The following is a 19039-nucleotide window of genomic DNA, read 5'->3' as shown; positions in this document are numbered from 1 at the left end:
GAGAATTATTGTGAATAATACCATTATTATACTAATTATAATATTTAGTATGTAATGGTATAGTAATACTAATATACTAATTATTATAATACTTTAATTATAACTAAATATAACTATAGTATTTTAATTGTAACATTTCAAATAATTACCCCATTATCCAGTATGCGACACGTTTTGATTGAGCATGCTGGGATCCCAGGGCCAAGGAGGGAAGAGGCTCTTGTGGGATCAGGCAGGGCTGTAAGAGCATCCCACCCTCCTGGGCCTGCAGAGCTATGGGCACCCCTAATAGAGTCAAGAAAGTCCTGTATGACACACACACACACCCCCCCCCCCCAGTAGAGCACTGGCTTCTCTGGAGTTGGAAGTAGAATGGGAATGGGGGCTTCCTCTGAAAGAAAGGAAGAGAAGAAATTAGATCCGATTCGACTTCTCACTCACCTTTACTAACAGGGCACGTTGCTCACCTTCCGTAAGCCCCAGTGTAACACAAGGCATCAGCAGCTTCCTTGCGGGATAACTCCAAAAGTTAAACGCTGAAGTACCTAGGACAGTGCTGGACACACACCCTGTTCTTCCACACCAGATTTCTTCTCAACTCTCAGCTCGTGGAAATAGAGACTGAAGCCTATATACCCCTCCTCTATCACCCTCTCAAAACTAGGACTTGAGACCTTCTTTCCAGAACGCCAGAAGCCTCATGAGCTTCACTCTCTGTTGACAATGAGCACAGAGCTGGTCTCATTTCCTGAACTTTAACCAGTGGGACCCATGGTTCTGGGGCTGCTGAGTCCTGCTGGACCCTCTGGGTGGGCCTGACCTTCTCTGAGGTCCCTGTGAACAGGGCAGATGCAAAACTCTAGTGGACGCCATTTACATCGTAGTCAATGTGTAGGGCACCCCCTAGAGTTCTGCAGGGAACAGTCCATGAGACCATGAGCAGAGGTTTCCTTAACAGACCCACAAGTCTATAAAACTCCGTGAATTAGCATCTCCAGGATGGTGGTCCCTCATGTGTATGAGCTGAGAGAGCTCCCAGGTCATTCTGGTCCTGCTTAGAAACCTTTGCTCTTCTGGAGACCCCTGCCCTGACAAGATTCAGGCAGCTTCTCTGACCCTCATCTATTTCTCTTCCCATTTGTCTTGCTCAGTCTTCTCCGTAAGTAGCTGTGAAAGGAAAATCACACATGCATATTTTATTTGACATGTTATTAAATGCAATTTATCATTCCCTGCATATATATTTATTTTGCTGTTTAACTTTTCACTCTGGGTTTCCTTGAAATAAAAAATCACACACTTTTACCTTGGAAAGACAAGTACATGATGCCAATGCTCTATTCTAAGTCCATGGCAGACATCACTAATCAATCACAGCACTCTTTCCTCCTGAGCTGGGCACAACCTCAGACTCCTTCTTGATCTTGCATTCCAAGCAGAGGGTGAGAATCACTTAGAGCTGGCACAGGAGATGGTGTCTACTTGCCATTCCTCAGAAGGTCTTACTCAAAGCTTTCCAACTCCACCTCTAGCCCTGAATGTACAGCAGGTCTCTGCTATAGGACATCTTTCCCCTTGGGTGTTCATTCTCCTATTCAGGGTAATCCAAGATGAGCCCTAAATTGGGAAGCCCTCCATCCTCCTAGGCTAAAGGGAGTTTTTTGTGTTCTGAGCTCCCAGTCTCTGTGCCTCCTTAGGACAGACATTATTTTCAACATACGTGAGAGACAGGAAAATAATGCCAACAGGCTTTGGAATCCACACAGCTGTTGTCAAATCCCAGACCCACAGCTTCATTAATCCTCCTTCCTTTCTTCCTTACTTTCTTCCCTCCCTTCCTCCCTTCTCTCCTTTCATCGAAAAAGTATGGAACACCTACTGTGTACCAGGCAAAGGTCTCTACATCTATGAAATGGATATTTTATGTAAAATAGCTAGCACAGCACCTAGGACACAGCAAGTACTATATAGATAGCTGGAAGAAAGGATGATTTTCAGACCTGGAAATGCAGCCAGAATCACCTGACCCACCTCATGTCACAGAGGAGAAAACAAGCCCAGGGCAACTGTCCAGGGTTCCTGCACAAGGTTAGGGCAGAACTAAGACTAGAACCTAGGCATTTCTACTTTTTGTTGCCCCCATTACTGGCTGTGCAGAGAAGCTGGATACCCTTGGTTATGTTTCACGTTGGAGAAATGAGGCTGGGCTGTGACCCCCAGAAGCCAGTCACACCTTATTCATGTCCTTACACACACATGCACCATGTAAGACTGTCCTGAGCAAAGTCTCCAGGAGGCAGCCAGTGTGGACAAGAACAGCACCCTGGCTCCAGCTCTGTAGGCAATGGGCTGAAGGAGAGAGCAGATGCAGGGAGAACAGTTAGAAATCTGTTTCAAGGGGCACCTGGGTGGCTCAGTCGGTTGAGTGTCTGACTTCGGCTCAGGTCATGATCTCACAGCTTGTGAGTTGGAGCCCCGCGTCGGGCTCTGTGCTGACGGCTCGGAGCCTGGAGCCTGTTTCGGATTCTGTGTCTCCCTCTCTGCCCCTAACCCACTTGCATTCTGTCTCCATCTCTCTCAAAAATAAATAAACATTAAAAAAATTAAAAAAAAAAAAAGAAATCTGTTCCGGGAGTCTCAATGGGAGATGACATAGGCTTCCCTATCAATAGGGCAATTTTGGTAAAAATGGAGAGAGCAGTTAGAATGAAAGATGTCATGGCATTGCCCCAGGAGGTGTTTCTGCATGGTGGGGTGATCAAGAGGAAGAGGAAGTGAGTCTGACTTCTGTTTGTGTCATGATCTTGTCATGGGATGGCTACAAAATTGTGTGTTGCTATTGCTTTTTATTTCCTCCTTCTATATAAGGAATGTCTTTTTTTTTTTAATTTTTTTTTAACGTTTATTTATTTTTGAGACAGAGAGAGACAGAGCATGAACAGGGGAGGGGCAGAGAGAGAGGGAGACACAGAATCTGAACCAGGCTCCAGGCTCTGAGCTGTCAGCACAGAGCCCGACGCGGGGCTCGAACTCACGGACCGTGAGATCGTGACCTGAGCCGAAGTCGGACGCTTAACCGACCAAGCCACCCAGGCGCCCCTTTTTTTTTTAATAGAAGCTATATAACTTCAAATTAAGAATTTGTTAAGGTTTGAGATCTCTGATATACACAAATTTCCACTTTCTGCTTTTTCTTTGAACGCACTGTTGCCATTGTGTCCTGTTTTACAGTAACCATGTGGGTCTGTTTGCTGAACCTACTTCTCTTGGGTTTTAATGGCCAGAGAACATCTTTTAAAGTACACACGGGAACATCAAGCCTCTTTACTCTTCTAAATCCTGACTCTGACACCTTCCACAGCTACCCGCTCCCTTCCCCAGGGCTCAGCAGCGCGGACCGGCTGCCTTTTGGCATCGAGGAGAACGGGGGCACGCCTTTCACTACCAAAGCTTCAGGAAGGCACCACCACCACCACCACCAGCACCAGCACCACCCAAACTATGGCCTCTCGCTGACTCTGGAGAACAAGGAGGGGCCTCTGAGATCCCCAAACTCCAGCAGTAAATCCCTTACAAGTAAGTGAGTAGGAGTGCAGAGGGCAGGGTGAGGGGAGGGATGCTGCAGGGCACGGGCGGCTTTCCTGGATCCTCAAGACAGGCCCTTTCAGCGCAGCATGAAAAGACAGTAACATCAGTTCTGGGTCGCCAGGTCTGGGCAAGAGCAGGCAAGAGCCTTGTGCATTTAAGCAGGAGCAGCTGAAGGATTACGGGTTACCAGTAAACTCTGATTTAATCCAATGTGGCGGTGCTCTCTCCACCTCCTTCCTTAGCTGTTTCTATTTCCACAGGCTCAAGTAATAGCAAGAGGACAGAAGCCAGGTGGCTAGAATCTGTACTTTCCTAATTACAGGAAAACCCCTTCGGTCCCATTTCCGACTTCACCTTCCGAGAGCAAAGTGATGTCAGGGAGGCCCAGTGTTTCGGGTCCCAGTGAGAGAAGTTGGGAGATGGAGACTAAGCAGTTCACAGCATTTTTAGCAATAGGCTAGGGTGATTTTGTATCTGTTACAACTAATAACAGTGGGCTTGCATTTTATACGTCTGTTATTTTGGTTTTCTAGAAAATCTCTTTTATTATACTTTACCAAAGAATTGTTCTGCAACAGACTGAGGGGGAAGAGCTGGTTCTTTATCACACACGATGGGCAAAAGCACTGAGGTAGAGACAAGAGGCTTCAATTCTGGTTTTCACTATTGAGCCAAGTTGCCTCTTGGACCCTCAGTTTTCTCATCTATGAAATGGGATAGAGGATGTCTAGTTTATGACCAAGGAATCTTCCAGCTCTGACATTTCATGAGTCTGTGAACTGGTGAAACGGATGAGCTAAGGAGCCTTCACCTGTAGACCACAGGGGATAATTCTAGGTTGAGCCAGAAATGGAAGTTCATCATTCACTTGGGGTTGAGGAATCAGAACTTGATCCCCTCATCACTATCCACATTGCCTTTCTAGGCCATGCCTCATCTTTTTGTAGCCAGATGACCGTAACAGCCCCCCTAAGGGGTACCTCCTCCAATGCAACCTCCATCTTGTAGCTGCCGACCTGAGAGCTCTCATCACAGGCAGCTCTGACCAAAGACCTTTCAATGGCGTGTCACTGTCCTGAGACAAAGGCCATGTGGCCATACACAGACCTTCCCAGCCCAGCCCCTGCCAAGGACCTCAGCCTTCCCCGAGTCCTCACTACACCCCAGCCACCCAAAACTCCTCTCCTCTCACCAAATACTGTGCTGTGCTCCCAGCTCTGTCCTTTTGCACCTGCTACTCCCTGTGCCTGGAATGCTTTTCTCCACCTTAGTGACCTCCTACACATTTCTTCCGGAACAAGCTCAAATGTTGTCAGTGGAACCTTCTTTAACACGCCTTTCTGATTCCTAGCTTTGGAGTGACTTCCCTTCTGCCCCTGTAGCAATTAGATAATTTTATCACTCTTATGTGGATTATCTGCACATGTCTCTGTCTTCCTCACTAAACTAGAATTGTGCCTCATTTATCTTTTTATTCCAGCTGCCCCGATCCCAATTGCAAATAATACTTGGTACAAGTTTTCGTATGTAATGAATGTTTAATAATTAATGTATATTTCACTGTATTAATGGATAAATAGTAGCCAGTGGAAGGAGTGGTGGCAAACTAGTCCAAAATAGTACAGAAATCAAAATCCGTGAATTTGGTTTTAGAAACGTAACATGGTTTTCAAGGAACATTCATATGCCTGTGAGCCTCAACGCTCATCTTTCTAATTTGCATAGTGTTTTTCCATTAATAAAGCATTTGTACACAAATGACCTCACTTAATAGTCACAGCAACTCTGCAGGGTGAGTAATTTTATTTTCATTTTAAAATGGCTCAGAGGCTCAGAGAGGTAAAGTGACTTGCCCAAGGCCACCCAGCTCATATTGGCAGAGTTAGGCCTTGAACCCTGGATTTTAGGTGTTCTCAGAGCCCATCAGCTGGCCATATTCAAGGGATTTAAGCTGCTGGGGGAGAAGGCAGATAGAAAGGGTACTGGGGATCAGGCTCTGGTGAGCATCATTTATCACACATATCTCTATCACATATATATTTCAACCTCTCTTTATTCATTCCCCTGGCCACTTGTAGAACTGAGTCCAGGAGGACCTGCCCTGTTCAGCGAAGCTGCTGCCCATCTAAAGAAGCTGGAATTGGAAACTGTGAAGGCGGCGGGACCCTGGCCTGCTCTGCACATCAACATAAATAAGGTGCAAAGGACCAGGGGTGGGTGATGACCATGGAACTGGGGCTCACGTCAAACATCTGATTATTGCCCTGGCCCACCTCCTAGTTTATGTGCCTTTGTCTTGGAGGGATTTCTATCTAATTTTTCCTGACATTTCTGTTCAGTCTCTTTGGGTGAATTACAGCACGAGGAATTGTGCTCAGTGCTGAGGCTAATGGGCTGGACGGATCTGTTAGTGATCTCTCCCTCCTTCTAGAACTAAAGCCCAATGAGGAGGCACCCACATTTACCACCTTCCATTTTTACCTCTCTATATTGGTCTGCTCAGGCTGCTATAACAAATTACCATAGATAGGGTGGCTTAAACAACAGATATTTCTCATTCTTCTGGAGGCTGGTAGGGCAAAGATCAAGGTGTCAGTCAGTTTGATTCACTGGTAAGGACTCTCTTCCTGACTTGCAAATGGTTGCCTTGTAACTGTATCCTTACCTGCAAAGAGAGCTCACTCTTTCTTTCCTCCTCTTCTTCTTTTTTTTTTTTTTTTTAATTTTTTTATTTTAGAGAGAGAATGTGTGTGAGCAGGGGAGAGGGGCAGAAGGAGAGAGAGAATCTTAAGCAGACTCCACGCTTAGGACTGAGCCCAACACAGGGCTCGATCCCACAACCCTGGGATAATGACCTGAACTGAAATCAAGAGTTGGACACTCAACCAACTGAGCCACCCAGGCAACTTTTTTTTTCCTTTCCTTTTCTTTTCTTTTCCCTTCTTTTCTTTTCTTTTCCTTTCTTTTAATATTTTATTTTTATGTAATCTCTAGACCCAACGTGGGGCTCCAACCCATAACCATGAGATCAAGAGTTGCACGCTCTACTGACTGAGCCAGCCAGGTGCCCCTCTCTCTTCTGCTTCTTATAAAGCCACTAATCCTATCATGAGGGCCACATCTCATGACCTCCTCTAAATCTGTTTACTTCCCAAAGGCCCCATCTCCAAATCCCATCATATTGTGGGGTAGGGCTTCAACCTATGAATGGAGGGGGGGGGGGGTGTCACAGTTCACTCCATAGCACTCTCTATCTCTTATTCTGACAGTGCCTGGCACGTAGTGGATGCTCAGTAACTGTTTGCTGATGGAAAGAAGGGAGGGATTTAAGGAAGGAGGAAGAGAGGAACAGGGTGAAAGCAAAACTCTCTTTTGGCTAGACCTACTCTTTTTTTTTAATGTTTAATTTTTTTTTTAATTTTAAGAGAGACAGAGAGGGTGAGAGAGAGAGCAGAGGAGGGGTAGAGAGAGGGAGAGAGAAATCCCAAGCAGGCTCCATGCTGTCAGCACGGAGTCCAACGTGGGGCTCGATCCCATGAACTGTGAGATCATGACTTGAGCCGAAATCAAGAGTCTGATACTTAACTAATTGAGCCACCCAGGTGCCCTTGGCTAGGCCTGTTCATATATCCAAATGAACAGCCTTATGAAAGCCAAATTTTATCTTAAAATGGTGAAAGCTCACCATTAAGTAATGATGTTAACTGTATGTTATTGTAACTGTTCTTTACCAAATTGAGAAAGTTCCCTTCCTTTCTTTTTTAAAATGTATTTATCTTAAAATAGAGAGAGAGAGAGAGAGAGAGAGAGAGAGAGTGAGAGAGCGAGAGAGCACACACAAGTGGAGAGGGGCAGAGAGAGAGAAAGAGAGAGAGAACCCCAAGCAGTCTCCACACTGTCAGCACAGAGCCCAGTGTGGGGCTTGAGCCCATGAACCATGAGATCATGACCTGAGCTGAAATCAGGAGTCTGAAGCTTAACCAACTGAGCCACCCAGGTGCCCCCAGCTCTGCCCCTTTATTAGAGGGAATAAGAAGAATTTGGAAGATCTGGCCTGGGAAGCTCTCCCTCCTTGCCTGCTCTGGTGAGCATGAGAAGGTTACACCTCCTTCAAGGGCTCTTCCTCCACCACAGCCAACCCTCTAGCCTGTACTAGACTTCCAAGATTTCTTAGAAGATGCTCATTTCCCTACATGCCTACTTCCCCCAAATGGCAGCCTAAAGTCCCTTTGACAACACCAAGGGCCCACTCACCCACTTTTTCTTCTATACCACCCTCCCTGATGGCCAGCTGGAAAGAATCCCTCCTTCAGGGTGGCACTTACATTCACTCAATCAACGAATCCTTACTGAGCAGCCTCTACTGTGCTCAATAATATCATGCACTAATATATCATGTGGCCCCCGGATTGGTCTTCTTTCTCTTAGTCTCTTCGTTTTCAAACTTTTTTTTCCTGCAGTCCACACAATAAATGGTTTTAACAGAGGCTTACCTAGAGTTTGACAGAACCCAAAAATATTTTGCGAGGAAATACAGCAGATAGCAGCAGACCGCTCCCAAGCTCTACGTAATTTGTGGTTGCCATGAGTATTGGTGGGCCATCAACAATAGTGGCTTGCTCTGGGTTAAGGTGTAGCTGAGACAACTGTGAGTTACTGTGCATTTCCCTGGAGCCCCTTTTTTTTTTCTCTTTTCTCTTTTTATTTTTTGCTACTATGAGCAATGCTGCTCTAAGCATTTGTGTCAAGTTTTTTTTTTTTAATGTTTATTTTTGAGAGAGAGAGAGACAGAGAGTGTGTGGGGGAAGGGCAGAGAGTGAGGGAGACACAGAACCTTTTTTTCTTTTCTTTTTTCCTTTTTTCCTTTTCTCTTTTTATTTTTTGCTACTATGAGCAATGCTGCTCTAAGCATTTGTGTCAAGTTTTTTTTTTTTTTAATGTTTATTTTTGAGAGAGAGAGAGACAGAGAGTGTGTGGGGGAAGGGCAGAGAGTGAGGGAGACACAGAACCCGAAACAGGCTCCAGGCTCTGAACTGTAGGCACCAAGCCCGACACGGGGCTCGAACTCACAGACTGTGAGATCATGACCTGAGCCGAAGTCGGACGCTTAACCAACTGAGCCACCCAGGTGCCCCTGGAGCCCCCTTTTTCTACTTCCACTTGAGGAAATACATTAGTAAGCAAGTGGGATAAAGTGATGTCAGATAACCTTGAGTTTGTCTTAACATATAGGCAAAGTATGTTACTTCACACTGTGACTCTTTATTATTAATCAAACATTCCATGCAACAGACCTCACAACTCTCCCTGATACCACAATTGGTGACCAGTGGCTTCAGTGGCTTTCAAGGATCGAGAATCCTCTGATTTTTCTAAGATTTGGATAAGTTCCTGTTCTTGATTTAGTGTTGAGAAGACATTTTCATCACCCAGTTCCAAAGTGGTACCCAAAATTATCACAGGAATTTAGATCTCACCAGATTTCAAATGTGTAAACAATTTTATAAACAATTATAAAATGCATCTGATCATTTCTTTATCCCCAAACGACTTCTCCAAACAGATGGACTGTTTCCAACTATAATCATATCAAAGCCCAATTGTCATTTATTTGTGTGTTTTAAAATCTGTATTTCAATATTGAATGGTAAAGCATCTTTTCACAATTCAAACTGAATGCAAAACACGACACGTGGTCATGCAGAAGAGAGAAAGCACAACATTCTTGGAACCATCCTTCAGGCTGGAATTATGGACTCATAGCCCAGATGTTTATCTCATAGAGATATCTTTGATGCAAACGTATTCGTAGAATGATAGTCAACTTTTCCAAAATTTATATTGGTTTTCACCTGGGTCAATTTGTAGAGCTGGCCAGTAGCTCCTGCTTTGCCAGATAGAACAGTAATGAGCCAGCTTGGGTTTTACATCCAAAAAAGGAGTTTAATATGACTAAATTCAAAGGGGAAATCAATGCTGAATTCCCATTCTTTTTTATTTTAGCAGCATTCATTGTTTTAAAATACATCTTCGGTCATTACTGCCAGTATAACTCTACCCCCTTAAGCAATTGTCAAAAACCTCAAGTGGGCTTTAGAACCAATTTAATTCTTGTATTCCAGCATCTCATTCCCCAAAATTACATCTAATTAAAAAGTTAACTCTTCACACACCAGTGAAAACACATGTGCTGGTGTTAAACAATTATCTTCATGTCGCAGGATTTACAAGCACAAGATAAGTTATCCTAGAGCAATCCTGTCAAGCTCATCTTTCAGAATAAATAAGTTACTTATTTGCCTTTTGGGGAATGCTAAGTCTTTGGGGATAATGACTCCACTCAAAAGAGTCTGTTCTCTTCATACCCAACTTGATGGCTTAGGATTATTAGTGTCCTCATACCTGATGCTCTTATGTAGTTGTATTTTCTAGCCAAAGAATCTAATGTGAAAGTGCCATTCAAATCTATTTTTTTTCTCATTTTCTCATCACAAGAATCTTATGAAGAAAGAAACTGAGACCCAGGGAGGTTAAGGGGATCCAGTGTGGCCGAGTGGTCAAGAGCCGTAGCTTTGCAGTCACCTGATCCTGAGTGTGAATCGTGGCTCTTTTGCATCCTTTCTGTGTGACTTGGGCAAGTGACTTACCATCTCCCTGCTTTGTTTTTCTCATCTATAAAATGAGGATAATGATCCTGTCTACCTTCGAATGGGATGGTCAAGTGAGAGGACCCAATGAAATGTGCTTAGTGAGTGCCTGGCCCACAATAAGCTCTCAGTAAACATGAGCTACTGGCATTATTTTTCTTTTTATCATCATGATCATAATCGTGATCATTATCAGCATCATCTTCTTTCTATGGTGCCAGAAAGGGAAAGAGCAGAGATTAAAATCCAGGTCTTCTGTCTCTGCTTATCTTGCTGTTACGTGAAATTGCTTCATTCTACGTGTTCTACCAAATGCTCCTCTATGCGTTTGAAGAGCTCTCTTTTCTTTATTAAATGATGTCAACCAGCCAGTTGCCCTATACTTCCTCTGGGGCTTTCATAACACTCCTGCTATGTGTACCAAGGTGCTCAATCAGACTTTCAAATTAGTAAATGAGATTAATTTTGGAACTTGCAGAACTTGAGGCCTTTGCAACATTTTGTTCTTGCTAACATGCCACATGAAGTCCTGATATCACTTAATTGACTTTCAGCAGTCATATGGTCTTATAGCTTTCTTAGTAAGCACATCTCTTTTAATAATAACTCTATATCATTATAATCTTCTTTAGTAGGTATTTATTGAACACCTGCCGTGTGCCAAGCACCATGTTAGCACTGGAATATGCAATGACCACAATAGGCATGGTTAACATTAAGACATTAATTCCAGTGTGATTTCAGGTTGTACCTGAAATGATGATTTCAGGTTGTACACCTAAATGAGTATTTTTTTAATAGTTATGTAATTATCATAATGTCTATTATAATAAACATAATAGTCACCAAGCCTGTGATTTCAAAGATATTATTGTTTAGGACACACTTAAAATAGGTAGTGCTGGGGTAATCCACCGTAATTGGATCATATAAACTATAGGTACCTGTTGGGGCGCCTGGCTGGCTCAGTTAATAGAGTATGTGACTCTTGGGCTTGGGGTTGTGGGTTCGAGCCCCACATTGGGTGTAAAGATTACTTCAAAATAAAATCTTTAAGGGGTGCCTGGGGGGCTCAGTCACTTGAGCTCCCGACTCTTAATTTCGGCTCAGGTCATGTTTCCAGGGTTTTGGGATGGAGGTCCATGTCGGGCTCTGCGCCGAGCGTGGAGCTTCCGTAAGATTCTCTTGCTCTCTCTCCCTCTGCCCCTCTCCCCCGCTTGTCCTCTCTCTCTTTCTCTCTAAAAAACTTTAAAATAAAATAAAATCCTTAAAAATAAAATAAATTATAGGTACATGTTTAGTTAGTACCTAGGAAATGGGAAAAATAGTGAAGTTGGTACCAAATTACACTCTACAGTGAGGTAGCCCAGACACAGGTTTCTTGAGCTACGCAATTTTCAGCAAGATTTATTGTAAAAACACTGGTGACTATTTTGCACTCTTTCTCCAACAAGTCACGGAATTGAATCTTTCTATGTAAGAGGTGGCGGTTATGGGGGAAACAGCGCTGCACTAGGCTGTGGGAAACTCGAGGCTGGAGTCCTGGAGCTGCCCCAGGCTCTCACTGCATAACTCTGGAAGAGCCTCTACTCTTCAACCTTCACCCCGTCCTCATAAGTTCCCTAGTACCTCCTCTCCCCACTTCACCAGAGAAGGGGAGATGTGCTTGTGAATCCTTTGCAAATAGTACGAGCAGTGGCACAGATAGAAGGAGTTGGTGACATACTTGGGCATGTGTTTAAGACTGTGCTATTTGCAGTTACGGTTGAACGGAAAGGTTGATGTAAGTGTTGTCTTTCCTCTTTGCTTATATAGTCTGTGGCGTGTGTTCTGGGTTTGTCACAGGCTGAAGAAAAAAAGGTTTCTGAGAAGACTCTTCAGACCCCACTTTTGCCTTCCCCTGTAGCTGATCACGTGAAGTGTAACATTTTGAAAGCCCAGCTGGAGAACGCATCCCGAGTGAGTGCTCAGGTACCCGAAGCACATGCATTCCTTTGATTTCGTGTCACAGGATTTTCTTCCCGCCATATAGAAGAAAGAGGCACTCTAGGCCTGAGATACTGTCAGTCAGGGTCCAGTCAGGAGACAGGAACCACACCTTTTGTGTGAACAGTTTGAATACCAAGAGTTATTAACTGGCATACACCTGTTAACTGTGTAAGCGAAGGGGCCGGCTCTGTAGGTTGTGATGGGTATGAAGGCCACAGGCTGCGGCAGTGACCTCCAGCATCCAGTCAGCTGGCCTCACTGGCTGAGTGGGCGTCCTTTCCTCCCCCACCATTCTTTGTGGGACTCACCAGAGGCAGGAAGAACAGGCTTCTTTCAAAATCATATGACATAATTCCTCCCAGGCTTATTACACTGATATGAAAAGACAGATTCTGAATTCCTTTGTAAGCTGTGATATGCGAGCATAGAGCTGATTATTATTCCTGATCTACAATGTGAGGTGGGGGATTAAAGTGTGGGTTTGACTTTTCCCACACCATCCCTTTCTCATTCAAGCGTGAGGTGGCACATAGCAGGGGCTCAATAAAAGTATGAATGCAAGCATTGATTGCATTTGAATGATTAAGTGTTAATCCCAATGATGGGGGATGACTCACGACAACTTTTTTTTTTTTTGTTAACTTATATAAACACCAGAGAAAATTTCTTATTGACTGAGCACTTGGTGCTTTGAGTTGCCTTCACATTTCTGTAATCCTTCAAACATTGGAGACTTGAAAGCACTTTACTCACTGAGATACTCAGTTTTGACTAACCTGCCTGTTTCCTTTAGCAGGTTGGAAAAGAGGAATCGACGTTTGTAAATATCAATAAGAAATCCAGTCTGCAGGATGCTAAAGTAAGGTCTGTTGCTTCCTGTTTGAATGGGGAAACAGTACTCTGTATCATCAATGTTATCCTTGAAACATTACTCACAAGGGCATTTGCTGATAAAATCAGAGGGGAAAAAGAAAACTGGAAAAAATGCGAGCACAAAGAGAGAGAAAAAGACTGGTTGAAAACAAAGACTGGCTTAAGTCTCAGAAATGCTGCTTATTCTCAGTTTTATTATTTCTACCTGCTGTGCTAACAAAGAAATCACTTTGAGTTGCTTTTCAAGTATATAGATAAGACCCTGTCATTCCCCTGCTTGATGTCATTTAAAGGCTCTGCATTGCTCTCAAGGTGGGTCCAGACTTCTCAACAGAGCACAGGAGACCCTTTAGGACCTGGCTTCTGTCCTCCGTCCCAGCTCAGCTTATCACTCTTCCCTTGGCCATTGATATGCTCTTCATACTGAGCTACTCTGTGGTGCTAGAACCACACATGTTCTTTAAAGCTTCCAGGCTGCCACCACTTTAACCCTAGAGGAAAACCTTCCTCTTCTGATCTCACAGAGAGCAGACACACTTCCCCCTCTCAGCCCAAGTAAGGAACAACCTATAGATCATGGCAACTCCATTGCCAGCCTGGTGGTCTACTAATACTGGGGAGGTCTCCCTAGGGTGGGTTTCCTAAAGTGCGTCCAAGGGTCACTGCATCAATCTCTTGTTAAAAATGCAGACTCTTGGGTCCTACTCCAGACCTTTCAGATCCTTTGGGGTGGGGTGGACAGGAACCGGAATTTCAACAAGTACCCCAGGAACCACTGCTCTGGACAATTCTCGATGTTAAAAATAAAACTAATACTTTTCTATGTCACCTTTGATCCCTAATCCATAGTTTTGGTGTAACTCAGGCATACCCCAGGGCATATACCCGGCTGCCTCCTGAACTTTTCAAAATCTTATTCATCTCCTCCCACACTATCCCACTAACCCTTCACCTGTTTTTCAGTCTTGGTTAATGGCATTATTATCTACCTGTTATCCAGATCTGAGGCCTAGGAGTCCTTGCCTTTCTCTTCCTTCATCCCTTCATATAATTGGTCACCAAGTCCTGCTAATTCAAGTGTTCACATTTTCCCCTATATCTGTCCTCTCCCCTTCATGACCCTAATCCTGGTGTACCTCAAGCCCTCACTATCCCTCTGCCTGGATACCTATCCCCAGTCTTCGAAAGTGCTCCTGGCCAGCCTATTTTCACCAGTATCCTCCTTCTTGCTCTAAGGGCCTTTCTAAAATGCAAATCTGGGGGTGGGGGAGATAAAAATAAATAAAAAATAAAAAATAAAAAACTAAAATGCAACTCTGACTAAGCCACTCCCTTGCCTAAAACCTCTAGTGACGCCTTGGCTTTCATTGTAAACCCCAGAGCCTGAGGCCCTTCACAAAGTTTCCCCCCGTTTTTTCCCCCGCTGGAGGGGAAATCCCCTGCTCCTCCCTTGGGACCTCACCCATCAGCAGCACCAGCGCCTTGCATCCCATAGCCCTCCACTCTGTTTTCCACCTTGGAAGTCTTCCCTCCATCTGGTTAAGTGAAATTCCTCCATGGAGCTTTCCAGATGCCAGTCACTCTACCCAAGTGAAGTTATGTGCTCTCCTGGTTGAATATAAGCTCTTCCAGGGACTATGTTCCGGTGACTCTAGGGTCCCAGCTTGAGGAAATCATGAACCTGGACTACGCAGACTCCAATTCATTTTGCTCATTCACGTGTTTATTCAGTAAACATTGATTAGACCCTGGCCATGTGCCTATTACCATATTAGACACTAGAGGAGAAAATGGGGATGCAGAATTGTTCATTGCCTTGCCAGAAGTTCCTTGCTGAGGACCTCAATTTGTTTTGATATCCTTTAGTCCCAGAAGATAATTTCTGGTTTTGTAAAATGAAATTAGTCATAACTACTACAACAATGTATGAAAGCTTTTCCTTAAAATCACTGTTTTGAGTAGGGCCCACTGGTTATCTGGCATATTTTCTTGAGGAAATACAGAAGTGAAACAGTTTCTAACATGTTCACCTATACACGATATTAAAATGTTTTAGAACAAGACTTAAAGGCCTTTTGATTATGCATTTTTCATATTAAATACTCTGTTTATCTTTTAAAAAATATATTCCATGCTATATTTAAAATAACACAGCTTCCAGATTACTTGGAAGTGAAAACGGGCTATCCACAGGTTTCTCTTTGCTCATTTTATAGGCAAAATCTGGTAATGAAGCAAACCCTGGAGGTAGATGTTTTGGGTAGGGAAGCTTTACATGGAACCCCAATTATATTCAATTCCTACCTGCTATATTTTCTTCCCTATGATTTTAGTTTTTATTTTTGGACTTTCTATGATTTTTTAAAGTTGTACTTAATAAATATATTTAATAAATATAAACAAATATTAAATTTTTATATTAATTGATTAATATTAATTAATATTAAAAATAAATATGAATAATATATTTAATAAATATATTTAATAGAGTGGAAAGGAGGAAAAAAGGGTACATTTGTTATCAATGTTATTAAGGGTATAAATTAACTGAGAAAGCAGTCCCTACCGCCAAAACAAGACCATAAAACTTTTCTGTTAGTAATATTCTGTTTTTTGGTATGCCTCTAGAAGTCCTATTCCTATACGTGTGGAAACTACCCAACCAGCTGTGGAAAAGCCGGAAATCAAGCCTCCCCGAGTGAGGAAGTTAACAAGACAATACAGTTTGTGAGTTTTGTACTGCAAGTCTTTCAATTATAACCACAAAATTGATGCTAAATGTTCAGTTATAAATGCTTTTTAGCCTCTCACACCCTCTCCAAAGAGCCATCCTAAAAATACAGTTTGATTCCAATTTAAGTCATAATGGGACTAGACTTTTCTCGTTGAAGACATTACACGGTTGGCATATGTGTTATTGATTGTTATGTAACAAATTACTCCAAAACACTACAGTTTATGTGGGTTGGAAGTCCAGGCATGGCTTAGTTGGGTCTTCTGCGTCAGGGTCTCTTACAAAGCTGCATTCAAGGGTTGGGCAAGGGCTGTGGCCTCCTGCAGGCTCATTCCTGCAGTTTGGGGCAGGATTTGGTTCTGGCTGGCCATTGTCTGGAGGTTGCCCTCAGTTCCTAGTCATGTAGGCCTCCCTCGCTTTCTCCACTGGAGAAAGCACACAAGAAGAGCCAGAGAGAACTCTCACAAGGCAAGAACTCTCACAGCCTTTTGTAACCTAATCACAAATGACATGCCGTCTCTTTTGCCGTATTCTGTTCATCAGAAGCAGGTCGCCAGGGCTAGCCCACTCTCCAGGGTCAGGGATTACACACGGGCATGAATACCAGGAGGAAGAATCATCGGGAGCCATATCAAAAGCTGCCTCTACGGCATAATCGTGAGATGGTAGCCTGGTTTGTCAACAGAGCCAAAGCTAATCATTGAGCTGTATGAGACCTAGGAGGGGAGTCATGCCCAGAATAATCCAGAACCACCGGGGCCTGTCCAGTTTTGTTTCTCTTAATGAAAATTTCTTGGCTACCATGTGCACAAAGTTGTTCTAGGCAGAGCAAAATGACTTTGCCAGTTCCCACCTCAGGAGTCACAATTTATTGGAGGGAGAAACTGATTGCCAATAATTGCAATCCAAAGGAGACAGGTAAGGGCTGTAATAAGAGGAGTAGTAGTTTAGTAATAGCAGCAGTGCTAATCACAGTGGTGGTTCCCATTTCTTGACCTTGACTGTGGCACTATTCCTGGGTGTTTAATTGGTCAGAGGACTGCAAAAGGATCTTTGGGTGCCATTGAAAGCATGTGGCCCTGGAGTCAGAAAGGCTTCTTTCTGTTAGAGCCCTGGCTAGGTTACCTCTACAAACTCTGGGGGGAAATTACTATTTCAGCCTCTCTCTTTTTCTGTAAGATGGGTGAGGTGATACCTACCCCTGAGGAATTTTGTGAGGGTTAACATGAGATAATGTGGGTAAAGCCCATAGCAAAGGACCTGGCCATGGGATGAATTGGTTCCCTTTCCTTTCTTTTCAAGGACCTGAAAGCCTCTGAGAAAAGGTCAAGTTTAGAGGGTACCCTGAGTGCAAAGTGTAGGCCAGGAAGGGTAACTCCAGATGCAATGCTCAAACGGCCGTCTCAGGCCTGCCACCTGCACCTTGTGAAAAGGAAAAGAGGCAGCCACCTCCCACCTCATTAGCCTTAATAGAACTCTGGACAGTTACAGCGGCTGTATTTCCTGGGAAAGCCAAAATGGGTAATTCAAATAATTAACAGTCCTAACGGCTTCTGGGGGACAAATCAAGCCATGAAAAAAATCTGCTCCCCTGAGGATAAAGCTGTCGGGATTAACCTTTCCTTTTACATTTTGAAACTCCAAAGGTTATTATCACCTATTTGGGACATGTAACCGTGTTGGAAACAATGACTAATACATGGCCTGGAAGGGAAGAAAATTTAACTCACTACATTGGCTCGTTTAAGTAAACCTTTTTCAAACCTCTAACTTCACATGTATATTCTTAAGCCACCCCCACCCCCCACAAAGTGTTCTGTTTCAAAAATCAAAGACTAGCAGGATTTTCCCCATTAGTAATAGTAGCAAAATTAATGGATGGGATTTAAGCTTGTGCCCCATTAATAGTTCTTAAATCATTGACACTGGTCACCACTTATTTACTCATCTCTTCTAATCACAGATATTGACAAAGTAAATAAGCACAATGTCAAGGAATACAGATGGGAAAAACTCAGATTTTCAGTTTAAAAAATATTTCTACGTTACTATTATTGAAATGCACACACACACACATACACAGCCCTTTTAGCTGTCACAGTATATCTAGTTCTAGGACAGCAGGATGTGTATTTGGATTTTAGGCTTTCCCACAAGAGCATCACAATGTTCAAGTGCTCTGAACAACTTTTCAAATTGTTGCTTTTAAGGATATAAACAAAAACCCCAGCCATGTTCTTTCCTGGAAATAATGACAGAGGGAGGAAAAGTGTGCCTGTTATGTGCAGAGAAAAGAGAAAAGCAGAACTCTGTAGCGTCTGAGGCAGGAAAAACGTCATCTTTCTATGGATACCAGCCAGTATGTTTAGAAAATGATGAACTGCTTTATGTTTTTCAAGAAATATAACTTTATTATACATTTAAACATAGTGTAAAAGCCTAAAAATATTCTGAAGAGAATAATATTCCAAGCCTAAAGAGAAAAGGTAACCGATCCCCTAGCATCATGCCACCAGAAATGACTGATGTTCACATTTGATGACTATTATTTTAGACATTTCCCACATGTGGTTAAAATGGAAAGAAATAATTCCAAAGAAAAGACTCTAACTTCACATAAAATTGTACTGATTAAATGATATTTCATGAATTTAACATGAATTTACCTTAGAAACGGAGGTTGAATTGAAAGATGTGACAAAGTTAGGTAGATGTCTCTTTGCCACGAGATCTAAATTAGGACAAAGGTTATAAAAACCATCAAGAATTTGGAGTCTTTTTCAATTTTAGGCGGTGTCGGTTGACTTCCTATTGTGAAAGATGAGCTTTGTTTTTGTTTTTGTTTTTGTTTTTTAATGGCAGAAAATAATTTTAACCCCACTTTTCCACTTAACTGCTATGTGACCTTGAGGAAGTCATGTTACAATCAGCCACTGAATATCATCTACTTCTCTGAAGAGTGGAGACCATAATGCAGGGCTGTTGTGAAATTCAAATGGGCTAATAATGCATGTGTTACTGATCTGACTTACTTCATCAGCATGGATCCAAACATGTGGCGTCTTATTAATGTTCCTATTTACTTATTCCAACCTCACCTGTTCCCTTATTAATAATAAACTCTAAATCCTCCTCTTGAGGCTTCTACATACACAGAATGATCTGAAACCCCCCAGGACCCCTCCCTCAGTGAGTCCTATCCACAGCA

The 19039-nt window shown here is 43.1% G+C and overlaps 1 protein-coding gene across 10 annotated transcripts in view; it reads left to right on the top strand.

Annotated features, from left to right (window-relative positions):
- The window catches only part of EPB41L4B (erythrocyte membrane protein band 4.1 like 4B), a 128909-nt gene that overhangs the window by 92903 nt on the left and 16967 nt on the right, over positions 1 to 19039 (top strand). For 5 of the 10 annotated variants that reach the window (XM_053908160.1, XM_053908163.1, XM_019454258.2 and 2 more), the window contains 5 exons: positions 3362 to 3576; positions 5667 to 5785; positions 12081 to 12206; positions 13018 to 13088; positions 15726 to 15824. In XM_053908160.1, the coding sequence (XP_053764135.1) occupies positions 3362 to 3576; positions 5667 to 5785; positions 12081 to 12206; positions 13018 to 13088; positions 15726 to 15824 (630 nt within the window). The remainder of the gene's footprint in view (positions 1 to 3361; positions 3577 to 5666; positions 5786 to 12080; positions 12207 to 13017; positions 13089 to 15725; positions 15825 to 19039) is intronic. The other 5 variants (XM_019454259.2, XM_053908164.1, XM_053908159.1 and 2 more) reach the window with 3 other exon arrangements.

Source organism: Panthera pardus, unplaced genomic scaffold, assembly GCF_024362965.1.
Source record: "Panthera pardus isolate Hobbes unplaced genomic scaffold, ASM2436296v1 HiC_scaffold_20, whole genome shotgun sequence".
Lineage (NCBI taxonomy): Eukaryota > Metazoa > Chordata > Mammalia > Carnivora > Felidae > Panthera > Panthera pardus.
Note: the sequence above shows the minus strand (reverse complement) of the source record. Positions and strands in the feature narration are given on the sequence as shown.